Source organism: Elaeis guineensis, chromosome 1, assembly GCF_000442705.2.
Source record: "Elaeis guineensis isolate ETL-2024a chromosome 1, EG11, whole genome shotgun sequence".
NCBI lineage: Eukaryota > Viridiplantae > Streptophyta > Magnoliopsida > Arecales > Arecaceae > Elaeis > Elaeis guineensis.
The window spans coordinates 120862299-120875910 of NC_025993.2; the positions used below are offsets into that span (position 1 = coordinate 120862299).

A 13612-nucleotide genomic window follows, 5' to 3' on the forward strand; every position below is an offset into this window, starting at 1 on the left:
GTATGTAGTGACAATCTAGTAAAACTAAAATAAACCTCTAGGTGTAGTTAATGTGTGATTCAGTCTCTCTATCGTGAGTCTCGACTAGATGGTAGATCATATATAAATCATCAAACCTTAACATTAGTCATATGATAGATTCGATCAGCTCAAGTCCAAATATGATTTTTATGAAAAATTTTTTCCATCAATCATACTACTGTGGCTACAGATTCTTAAACTTAACCTCTCAAATCTCATAGGACTACTCTTTTGTACCAAAATTGATAGATCCCATCTGATGCACACCCTACTCCTACAGTGGACCAACAGTCGCCAACATCCACTATAAGGGCTTATTGAGATCTATATTTATGCATCAGTCAAACTTCAGCAGTCTCACTATGAGCAGAAATATCATCTTAGATCAAAAGATCAGTCATACAGCTACAGCATCAAGATGATCATTGATGATCGAGTAGAAATTCAAGTGATTTCCCATATGCTCACGCTCAGTATTAGTTATTCTCTAACAACTATCCGTACTGGTCGTCCTGTGTCTCTATACAGCAGACTAGAGACTCATCTATCTAAAGAAAGTGATTTGTCCGTCAGTCTATCTAGATCGATTATAATCCTCATGATGATCCTATGATCGAAAGTATTTAGAAATTAAATACATGTCTTTAATTCTCGACACCTTGAGAATATATATCGAAAGCTAATTTCATAGATGATTTAAGGACACATCATACTTGAATGAAAAATAAACTTGCCCTTTTATTGATCATATCAATCTATTAAGTATAAGATTATATCCTAGAGTTATTACAATGTGTCAGCCATATTGACTTTTAGGACATACATCTAACAATATATATATATATATATATATATATATATATATATATATATATATATATATATATATATATATATATATATATATTCACAGAAAGTTATATATGTTTATAGAAAGTTATATATATTCACAGAAAGTCACATATATTCACAGGAAGTCACAAAAAGTCATATATATTCATAGAAAGTCATATATATTCACAGAAAATCATGTATGTTCACAGAAAGTCATATATATTTACAGAAAGTAACAAAAAATCATATATATTCACAGAAAGTCATATATATTTATAGAAAGTCACTCATAGAAAGTCATAAAGGATTTTTTGGGAAGGAATGTCATAATTTTGGACAGAGATATTTTCGTCATACAAAATTTTTAAATAAAAATACCAACCTATAAGTATTAAATGTGTATTGAGAAGCAGTGGCTACGTGGTCCAATCGGAGGAAATGGTACACTCCATGTCAGATTTTCTACACCACAGGCGGTGCACAAAGAATTACTCTTATATAATTAAAGAATGGCATTGAAACCCACTTACATGCATTAAAGTAGGTTATAAAGCTTTCCATAATTGATACTAAGAATTTGAATGGTCATGATGTTACTATTCATAATTTTTTTTAAATAAATGATTAATTATCTAATATAGAATTCATGCACAATGCGCAGGCTCAAAACTAGCTTAATATATAAGAAATGAGACGTGACGCAAGCATGCGAGAGGGCGAGAGAGAGTGCTGTTTGGGGACAAAGCTATAAAGTAGGCTAGCACCGTACATGGGCACTGGATAGTCATCATTTAAGTATGCAGTTTCTTTGCTTCTCCTATTCTAAAATTCCATCACCTTCCTGTCATTTTCTGGAACTCCATCACCCCTCCCTCCTCCTAGTCACCAATTCCTACACCGCCATTACATCTAACTTTATCTAACTTCCTATTATTTTTGAAATTCTTTTTTTTTTTGAAAAATAAATTTAGTGGTATTTATGAAGAAGAATGTGCATTAATATACCTATAATAGGTATTTTTATCTTTTTTCAAAAACAAAACCTAACATTAATGAAAAATGAGACATTGACTTATGTGATGGGTATAATCCTTATTTCTGATGCCATGAATAAAGATTTTGCTGTTTTCAAGAAATAATAAATGTAGAGCATTGGTTAGCAAAATTTATTTAAAATTTAGCGGAGAACAAGACAAGCTTCTTGACGATTCAACTATGTATACAAAAATACCTTTTGATGAAAAGTTACCTGTGATGTTTCTTATTTTATATCATTAATCTTTTTATTTGCTCTATTATAATAAAAATACTCTTATCTTCCACTAAGTTTTTTGTTTTGTTAGTGCTATTTTATTGTAATTATCATTATAAATTTATATGTTCTATGGTATAGAACTCGAAGTGATAGAAACTATGACTGCTATTACAGCATTTAACTAATATACTAATAAATAATATTATAACTTATGGGATTTTAGGAGATTGGCACTGTTGCTTGTAAATTACATCTTTAGCTTTTCTACTAACTTTCAGTGACCTTGTATTCCTAGTGGCTGACCTTGGATTTCTAGCGGTTGACTTCATGAAATCATAAATGAAAAATCATACAGCATTCTATCCTCATTTGGGGGAATCTATGTGATGTGCACCATCATGAAGAAAGAGATGATCACATACCATATACGGATCCAAGAGCCAAATTGATGACTTTGCTCACGTGCGTAGAAGCATGATGTGGTGCTAATCAGATTTAACAGGAATTTGAAAGAAATTATTGCTTGAGAAAGGATCGAGTTTAGAAGCTGTTTTGTTCTTCCTAATTCACTATAATCTCCAGCCACCATCATTTTCATAGTAGTAAGATGCAGTCAAAGTTGTTTTGTTCTTCCTAATTCACCATGATCTCTAGCCACCATCATTTTCATAATAGTAAGATACGGCCACTATCATTTTCTTTGTAGCAAGATGCAGCCACCATCATTTTCATAGTGACAAGATATAGCCACCATCATTTTCATGATAGTCAAATTCTGTTATTTTCTTTAATTTACTGAATTTGTCTTATGTTTCCTCTCTTATCTATATAAAGGGAGGCGACCTATGTATTCAATTCAGATTTCAATGAATGAAAATGAGTGTTGTTGAATTCTCTTATCTAACCTTTGTGTGTTAGTGGTGAGTTATAAATCTTAGAACTTATCACTCACATTCTTCTTTTCGTGAGTGTGGCGTTCTACCTCTTTGTGATCTGATTGTGGCGATTTTCTTATCAATCAGATTTTAAAAGTTTCTTTCTTTTTTTTTTCTTGTACTCCAACCTTTGTTCTTACCTACACAAGATAGTTATTCAGGCCTGGGCACATCAGTTTGGTATCAGAGCCTGAGGGAGTGTTTGACATCCAAATCATATCTGGAGGAAACGAGGCCCCTGTTATTTCTAGAGACATGAGTCTGGAACAAGCTCAGATTATGGGGCTCCAGCAGTGTCAAGAAGAGATGATGGAGCAACTCAATCGCCTAACATAAGTGTTTGAGTGGTTGGCAATACTTTCTCCACCACTACAGTAGCATGGCCATCCAGCACCACGATGAGTTGATTGCGATGATGAAGAGGAGTATAACGAATCCGGAGATGATGATGGTGTGGAAGAACACCCATGGCAAAGGCGGCAGCAAAGGAGTTCAAGAGATAATATTAAGATGAGGATCTCATCCTTTAAAGAAACCAGCTCACCCGAAGAATATCTGGAATGTGTGCAACGTGTAGAGAAGGTCTTTGAATGTGAAGACTATTCTGAGATAAAAAAAATGTAAACTTGCTGCCCTTGAATTCACTGATTACGTTAATCTTTGGTGGGAGAATATGAAAGCTCAGTGTAGGAGGGATGGAGAAGAGGAGATCGGGAGCTGGAGGCTTATGAAGCGGATCATGGAGAAGCAATTTGTCTCTCAATATTATAAGCAGGAGCTGTACATCAAGTTACAAAGCTTGAGACAAGAGGGGATGTGTGTTGAGAATTATGTCAAAGAATTTGAGATACTGATGATGAGGTGTGATTTGCAAGAACCTCAAAAACAGACCATTGCAAATTTTTTAGGAGGCTTGAACAAGGAGATTGTTGATACGGTGGAGTTGCAATCTTATGTGTCTCTTGACGATGTGATCAAACTTGCTATTAAGGTGGAGAGACAGTGCAAGCGTAGTGCAAGTAAGCCAAGTAAGACTACCAACTCATCTTCTTTATCATCATGGTCTGTCCCTAAAGCGATTCCAAAATAAGTAGAAAAAGGTGATTCTAGCAAGCAAGTCACACATGCGGCCAAAGAAAAAGAGAATGTGGGGAATTCACAACCTCCCAAGCGACATCGAGATATCAAGTATTTCAAGTGTCTTGGTTACGGTCATATAGCCTCTGAATGTCCAAACAAGAGAGTGATGTTCATTCGGGAGTCACAAAAGAAAATTGAAAGTGAAGATGAGGCTATTTTGGAAGAGGTAGAAGAAGATTATGTAAAGTTTGCAGATGAAGGAGAGCTGTTGGTTATTCACCGCAACCTAAACCTACAAGCCAAAGTAGATGATGAGCAGTGCGAAAATATCTTCCATACCAGATGCACTATCCATGATAAGGTATGTGGTGTTATCATTGATGGAAGTAGCTGTACCAATGTGGCTTCCACTATTTTGGTGGAAAAATTTAATCTGGTGACTATTAAGCATCTCCGTCCCTATAGATTGCAATGGCTTATTGACAATGGTGATGTGAAAGTTACAAAGTAGATTGTAGTACCTTTCTCTAGGGCAAATCCTACAAAGATGAGGTTGTTTGTGATGTGATTCCTATGAAAGCCAGCCATCTTCTTTTGAGAAGGCCTTGGCAGTACGATCGGAGGGCTATTCATGACGGCTTCAAAAATATCTATTCATTTGCCAAGAACGGGAAGAACATAGTATTGGCACCACTTAGCCCGCAACAGATCCAGAAGAATCAGCTTGTGATAAAAAAGGACAAGAAAGAGAACCTGTTTGTCAATAAGGGAGAAGTGAAGTGAGTTTTGACTAACCATGAAATTATTTTTGTTCTTGTAGTCAAGCAGGTTCCAGGTGAAGAAGTCTCCCTTCCACCACAAATGAAGGAGATCTTGGAGGAATTTACATATGTGTTCTCAGAAGTATTACCAAAAGGATTGCCACCAATCAAAGGGATCAAGCATCAGATTGATCTCATTCTAGGGTTTGCCCTACCAAATAGACGAGCCTATAGATGCAATCCCAAGGAGGCCAAGGAGTTGCAGCGGCAAGTTGCGGATCTTTTGGAGAAGGATTATATGAGGAAGTCTATGAGCTCATGTTCAGTACCAACTCTGTTGGTATCAAAGAAGGATGGATCTATACGGATGTGCGTGGATAGTAGGGCGATAAACAAGATCACAATAAAATATCGCTATCCAATCCCATGACTGGACGATATGCTTAATGAGTTGTATAAAACTAAGGTCTTCTCAAAAATAGACCTTAGGAGCGGATACCATCACATTCGCATGAAGGAAGGTGATGAATAGAAGACCGCATTCAAGATCAAGTTCAGATCGTACGAGTGGATGGTCATACCATTTTGCTTGTCCAACGCGCCTAGCACATTCATGAGATTGATGAATCATGTGCTACGTAAGTTTATTGATGATTTTGTGATTGTGTATTTTGATGATATTCTGATTTTTAGTAAAAATCAGGAAGAGCATATGGAGCACCTCAGGGGTATTTTTGAGGTTCTGCGACAAGAGAAGCTATATGGCAATCTCAAAAAGTATCATTTTTGTCAAGATCGCATAGTCTTTCTTGGCTATGTTGTGTCACAACATGGGATGAAAGTTGATAAGAAAAAAATGAAAGCAATCAAGGAGTGGCCTGTTCCTACCAATGTATCTGAAATGAAGAGTTTTCATGGCCTAGCATCCTTTTATCAGAGGTTTATGAGAAACTTCAGCACTATTCTTGCTCCTATCACTAAATGCATCAAGAAAAGAGGAGAATTCAAATGGACTGAAGCAGTCCAAAGGAGCTTCGAGTTGATCAAGGAGAAGTTAAGTTCAGCACCTATTCTAGCTTTATCCGATTTTTTCAAGATTTTTGAGGTAGAATGTGATGCCATCGGTGTAGGCATTGGAGCTGTTCTGATGCAAGAAGGACGTCCCATAGCATATTTCAGTGAGAAGCTGAATGGTGCAAGCTTGAGCTACTCTGTCTATGACAAGGAGTTCTACGCTCTGATTCGGACTTTGGAGACTTGGCAACATTATTTATTGCCAAAGGAGTTCGTCATCCATACTGATCATGAGTCTTTGAAGCACTTGAAAGGACAAAGCAAGCTGAATCGTAGATATGTCAGGTGGATGGAATTCTTAAAAATCTTTCCTTATATGATCAAATACAAAAAAGGGAATGTCAATGTTGTGGCTGATGCACTTTCCAGGAGGTATGCTTTGATTTCATTGCTTAATGCTAAACTAATGGGATTTGAGTTGATTATAGATCGATACAAGGACGATCCAAATTTTGTAAATATTTATGAAGAGTGTGAGAAAGAAGCTGTAAATGGCTATTACAGGCATGACGGATACTTGTTTAAGTCAGGTTGGCTGTGCATTCCTAACAGTTCCATTCGAGAGCTTTTGGTGAGAGAAGCTCATGGTGGCGGATTGGCGGGTCATTTTGGAGAGAAAAAAATATTGGAGATGGTGAAAGAGCACTTTTATTGACCAGCTATGATTCGTGATGTGCATTACGTCATTGAGAGATGCGTCACCTATAAGAAGGCGAAGAGCAAAGAGACTTCACAAGGGTTATATATGCCGCTACCTGTACCAGATCAACCATGGGTAGATTTGAGTATGGATTTTATGCTTGGGCTGCCAAGAACACCAAGGGGGAAGGATTCGGTTCTGATGGTTGTGGATCGATTCTCAAAAATATCTTATTTCGTGTCATGCCACAGAACCAATGATGCTTCACATGTTGTAGAATTATTTTTCAAGAAAATAATACATCTGCATGGTGTACTAAAGAGCATTGTGTCTGATCGAGATGTCAAGTTCTGGAGTTACTTTTGGAAGACCTTGTAGAAGAAGCTTGGTACGAGATTGCTCTTCAGCATGACTTACCACCTGCAAACCAATGGTCAGACTGAAGTGGTAAATCGTACCTTCTCTTCTTTGCTTCGTACTATTGTTAACAAGAATATGAAGAATTGGGATGAGTGTTTGGCTTATGTTGAGTTTGCTTACAATCGTAGTATTTATAGCACTACTAAGCATTCTCCTTTTGAAGTGGTTTATGGGTTTAATACTATCACCCCACTTGATTTGGCACCACTTTTAATCAGCGAAAGGGTTTGTATGGATGGAAAGAAGAAAGCTGAGTTGGTTAAGTCCATGCATAAGAGCATCAAGGAGCAGATTGAGAGGAAGAATGCGGCTAATAAGAAGGCAGCTAACAGAGGAAGAAAATAAGTTTGCTTTGTTCCAGGTGATCTTGTTTGGATACATCTTCGCAAGGAACGATTTCTAAGCCAAAGAAAATCTAAGCTCATGCCGCGTGCTGATGGTCCATTCCAAGTTGTTGAGAAAGTGAATGACAATGCTTACAAGATTGAATTGCCTGGTGACTACAATGTGTCCGCTATATTCAATATTCGAGATCTTTCTCCTTACTTAGAGGATAGTTTGGATGATGTAGAGGACTTGGATTTGAGGACAAATCCTACTCAACAAGGGAGAAATGATATGCACCATCATGAAGAAAGAGATGATCACATGCTATATACGGATCCAAGAGCCAAATTAATGACTTTGCTCATGTGCGTAGAAGCATGATGTGGTGCGAATCAAATTTAGCAGAAATTTGAAAGAAATTATTGCTTGAGAAAGGGCCGAGTTTAGAAGCTTGTTTTGTTCTTCCTAATTCACCATGATCTTCAGCCACCATCATTTTCATAGTAACAAGATGCAGTCAAAGTTGTTTTGTTCTTTCTAATTCACTATGATCTCCTGCCATCATCATTTTCATAGTAGCAAGATACGGCCACTATCATTTTCTTTGTAGCAAGATGCAACCACCATCATTTTTATAGTGGCAAGATACAGCCACTATCATTTTTATGATAGTCAAATTCTATTATTTCCTTCCATTTACTGAATTTGTCTTATGTTCCCCCTCTTATCTATATAAAGGGAGGCGACCTATATATTCAATTCAGATTTCAATGAATGAAAATGAGTGTTGCTGAATTCTCTTATCGAACCTCTATGTGTTAGTGGCGAGTTATAAACTCTAGAACTTATCACTCACATTCTTCTTTTCTTGAGTGTGGCATTCTACCCCTTTGTGATCTGATTATGGTGATTTTTTTATCGATCAGATTTTAAAAGTTTCTTTTTTTTTTTTCTTGTACTCCAACCTTTGTTCTTACCTATACAAGAAAGTTATTCAAACCTGGACACATCACTATGCTTGCTTGTTAGCTGATTTAGTTTACTCATAGTTTTTACTAGTTTTGCAAATTATATGGGTATGTCTTTAAAGGTAAGATAAAAAGAATTTAATTGAGGAATTGATTTTAAATATCCTATACAAGCAACTTTGCATTATGTTTACACTTCTAAATATAAATGATTGTGTGACTCATAAAATGCTCCAATAGGTTTTAATAAATTTATTATCAATCGATTGTTAGATTTTAGCTTTCATATTGTTCAAGTTTGATGAAGTACCTGCTTTCTTGGTTGCCAAAGTCTTTGCCAAACCAATAACAAGTCAATATCTGAAGTAATGTTATGGCTGCTATTGATCAAAGACTATCATCCATCAGATCTCTTTCAACTACCCAGCAGAGCTTCCAGTAAGAGGCTCTCTTCCTGCAAAATCATAAGTTGAAGTTACCAAAGCAACTACAATATACCGTGCCTTGTGGGCTAGCTATACATTTTAAGTTTGTGTGCAAGTTTTAACAAATGTCAATAGATGGTTAAAATTGAATGTAAATTTCAAATAATGTAGGAAAATTAATGAACAAGCTGCTTTAATTGATTGAACACCCTGGTTAAAATCATAGTAATCATCAAATGGCTCTGTGGGTATTGGTTTATACCTTAATATTATGTAGAATCCTGACCATATGTTGCGTGTGTGCACGCACGCGCACCAACCAGACATTGCTATTATATATGTGCCTTATCAAATCAAACATGATCAAGCTAGGTCAATTTCAAGTTTGGCTTGAAATATTCTGAGCCTATAAATCATGTTAAAGCTTGTCTCAGTTACATTTAGTGTTGAGCTTGACTCAAGCTTATTTCCAGATAAGCAAAACCAAGGTCGAGCTGCTTAATCAATTGACAGCTCTAATCTCCATCAAGATGGAAGACTGGACTTTTTATATAAAATCAAAACATGGACACTGGGCAATTGTGCTCGAGACAAGCACCAAGATATCAGCTCAACACGAATGAGGTCCAAGACATGCACTTTAATGCCCGGTGATTTAGAGCCAAGTTAGATTGCTATAATTGCATCATATATATCGGCAATAACTCGTGATACATATGTCAACAAAGGACTGCTAAGATAATGATGCACCAATTATTTCACAAAATGATGGAGAAATTATCCACATCAAAAGCTAATTGGAAGGGCTCGAAAGCTTTGAACATAGAACCTCCTTGGAGCACCAGAGTGGGTGCAACCACCAACCACCAGTCTAAACCTGTTTGCATGGTGGGAGTAGCCCTCTTTTTTCCCTTTTCTTTTTTTTTTTTTGGTAAAAGAAAAGGAGCTAGAAGCTTCACTGATTAAATAAAGACCGTTACAAACCCGCATATCAAAACAGGCTGCACATTGCCTAGGAGAAATAATTGCACGCACCAAGTGCAAGTGAACCACCGTGGATAGCGTGCTATCGGGAATTGGTGAAATACAAGGGGTAGCGTGGCGTGTTATCCACCGTGTGATTTGCCGCGGTCCAATTGCGCCTGGTGCATGCAATACCGAGGCAGCTGGAGGCAACAAAAAAGACTGGAACGCTAGCAGCCACTCTTCATAGCTGGAGGCAACAAAAAAGACGGGAACGCTAGCAGCCTCTCTAATGAAGAGTAAAGTCAGTATGCGCATAAAAACGAAAAGCTTGCAAGCTGTCTCTGAAATGTGATCCCCATATCTGAAGTAACAGCCGCTGCAATGCAAGTGAACGCATACACTACGGTATAAAGATAAAAATAAAATACATAATATTCATTCTTATTTATTTTTATATTTAAATCTATCTTAATATGAATAAAAATTAGAATATTCAACTTATATCTATATACATACATATATATATATATATATATATATATATATATATATATATATATATATATATATATATATATATATATATATGTCAATGAAAAATAGATATGGATAAATAATTATTCAATCTATATTCGAATATTCAATTTCATTTGTAGCTCTATTTAATTTTATATAGTAATTATTAATTTTTTAAAAAATAAATATTTATATTAATATGCTATTAACTTGATGCATCATTCATTTAGTAATATCTTTGATTCTATATCATAAAATTTAATTGACTGATTTATATCCATATTTATATGCAAGCTTCCTATGTCCGATTTGTATTTATTTTCATTTACAATAAATATCGATATAAATTTTTACATCCTACTGACATCCATATCGTATATGTATTCGTCATACCAAATAAATATGAATATAGATATACTATTATCTGTCACATCCCTCGACCTGAGATCGTAGATTAGGAGTCATAGCAATCACCGTAAGCCTACAGAGAACTCTTCCAATAAGCATGCAAGGCATCTCATCATGATATTATAAAGCAACGACGTAATAAAATTCAAATAATTAATATTTAAATTTATTTTAAATAACTAAATCAAATATCTTATAAAATAATATTTCATATTTTTTCATCAATTTTAATAAATTTTAATTTAAAATAAAATATTAAAGTTTGCCTCTAATTTCTCTCTCCCATAACGAATCTTCGGATCAAGCTAGTCCTCTCAATCTTAAAAATAGTAAAATATAGAGTGATGAGCTAGACAGCTCAATGAGTAAAGATTATCTTGACTAGATAATTTAGATGATAATATGAGTTATAAATACTAAAGTATAATTTATCATTAATTAGTATACAAATTATCAAAATTTATTTTCAAAATATGAATTTAGTGATGTTAGTATCTTTCAAGTAGTCATATATATAATTATATATCTGATTTTGAAATCAATTATATTCAAAATTTGATTTAAAACAAATTCTACTTACCTCATCAGCCTTTCACTATGACCATACTTCTATCTTGTAGTCGGACCAAAATACCACACTTATATCTTATAGTCGGACTAAAATATCATATTTATATCCTATGACAGAGCCAGAATATTACACTTATATACCGTTGTCAGGTCAGAGTACCACACTTACACCCTATGATGGGACCAAAATATCATACTTATATCTTATTGCGGGACTAGAATACCATACTTATACTCTATGGTTAGATCAGAAAAAGAATCATGAGCTTAAAGTACCAATGCATAATCCCAAATTGACAGGATTCAAAGCATAATTAGGCTGAGAGTCCAAAACTAATTTATATCAAAATTTTTTTTATGAAATAACACATATTTCATAATCAAATCCAAGTATGCATACATGATTTAGATCAATAAATAGTTCAGTAATAATCAAAAAAATTTTCTGATAGTCAATGCCTTCATGCTGACTATAACCTTTTGTCATGAGCTTAACTTTATAGGTCTCTACCTTACCATCGGTACCTACTTTTCTTTTGTAGATTTATTTACACCCAATGGATACTATATTCTTGGATGGATCTACTAAGGTCTATACTTAGTTCGAGTACATCGAGTCAATCTCTGATTTTATTGCATCTAGCTATTTTTCAGAATCGATATCAGACATCGCCTCATCAAAGGTATTAGAATCATCATCATGATTCTTATCTCCCATAAGAAATATTTTCTTTACTTCCTTCGTAAGCATACCCATGTACCTTTCAAAAGATCGAGAGACCCTGCTAGATCTATAAAGTGGTAGAAGAACATCAACTGCTAGCTCATGAATAATAGATTCTTGAGGATCTATAGCTCTCTGTTCTTCAAAGACCTTCTCTTCAAGCTCAACTAACCTCCCACTGCCACCATCCTGGATAAATTATTTTTTAAAAATTATAACATTCCAACTCACAATTATATTGTGATCTTGTGAAAAGTAAAAGTAGTATCATATTAATTTTTTTGGATACCTTATGAAATAAGCTATTACAGATCTATCCTCTATTTTATCAGTTATTTATCTCTTGACATAGGTCGAATATCTCCAAGTCTTAAGATAACCTAGACTCGATTTCTTATCTTGTCATATCTCATATGGTATGGTAGGAACGGATTTTGATGAAATTCTATTCAATAAATGAATTACAGTTAATAAGGTATATCTCCAAAGATATAACGATAAATCAGTGAAGCTTATCATGAACCTGACACTATTCCTTCTTTCGAATACCCCATTGAGTTGAGGTGTTTTGCTTTGAGAGGAGTCCATTAAGAGACTATGCCATTATCCTTAAGATATCTCAAAAATTTCTAACTAAGATATTCTTGTCTTTGATCAGATCAAAAAATTTTAATGGATTTGTCTGTTTATTTTTCTACTTCATTTCTGAATTTTGTAAACTTTTTAAAAGCTTCAATCTTGTGTTTCATCATATACATATATTCATACCGTGACAGATCATTGGTAAAGATGATGAAGTAACTATAACCACTCCTGGTCTGCACATCAAATGGCCCACACACATCAGTGTGTAATAGGACAAGTAACTCGGTGGCCCTTTTTTCATGTCCTATAAAGGGTGATTTGGTTTTTTTTTTCGAAGGTAAGATTCACAAGTTAGGCACGACTCTGAATCAAAAAAGTCAAAGATTTCATCTTTTTTTAGCTTGTTTATCCTGTTCTCTCCAATATAGTCTAGTCTATGATGCCACAAGTACTTTTGATTAATTTCATCTCTAGATTTTTTTTAACCTACAGTACTCACTACTTGCTCATTTAGATTCACATTCGTATTAATATATAAGTGATGAAGATTGTCAACTAAAAGATCATGTGCAATCAATTTATTTCATAAATAAATAGAACAAAAATCTTTATTGAAATTAAAACCAAAACCATCCTGTACTAGCACAGACATAAAAATCAAATTCTGACTAGCTATCGAAATAAAATAACAGTCACTTAAATATAATCTAAATCTTGATGGTAATCGAAGAAGATAAGTGCCAATGACTACTGTAGTAATTTTTGCTCCATTACTGATCCGAAAGATCATGCCACCTTCTCTCAGCCTCCTACTTTCTATTAGACCCTGCATTGAAGTACATATATAAGTACTCGAACTAAAGTTCAATACCCAACTAGAAATAGAAGAAATCGTAAGGTTAGATTCAATTATGAGCATACCTTCTGAAGGTTTGTCACCCTTTTTAGGCTTCAAGCTCTCTAGGTAGAGTAGACAGTTCTTCCTCCAGTGGCCTTCAGCATCACAGTGAAAATACTTTTTTTTTGCTTTAACCTTCTTCGAAACATTCTTCTTTGGCTTGCTCTCTTTCTTTTACTTCTTCGTGGGTTTACTCTTCTTCTTC

At 34.9% G+C, this 13612-nt stretch overlaps 1 protein-coding gene across 1 annotated transcript; it reads left to right on the plus strand.

Annotated features, from left to right (window-relative positions):
• The first annotated feature begins 3718 nt into the window (after positions 1-3718).
• Positions 3719-6615, plus strand: LOC140856555 (uncharacterized). The gene is made up of 5 exons (XM_073254179.1): positions 3719-4064; positions 4266-4486; positions 4657-4851; positions 4954-5226; positions 5590-6615. Exons 1-5 carry the CDS (start codon positions 3719-3721, stop codon positions 6613-6615), a joined length of 2061 nt encoding a protein of 686 aa, XP_073110280.1.
• Positions 6616-13612: the final 6997 nt, after the last annotated feature.

Bases quoted from the DNA above. Each gene is read 5' to 3' on its own strand.
- LOC140856555 (XM_073254179.1), top strand. From the start codon at position 3,719: ATGAAAGCTCAGTGTAGGAGGGATGGAGAAGAGGAGATCGGGAGCTGG. The intron at 4,487-4,656 runs GTATGTGGTGTT...ACCTTTCTCTAG, and splicing joins GATGCACTATCCATGATAAG to GGCAAATCCTACAAAGATGA. The intron at 5,227-5,589 runs GTATCAAAGAAG...AGTAAAAATCAG, and splicing joins GTTCAGTACCAACTCTGTTG to GAAGAGCATATGGAGCACCT.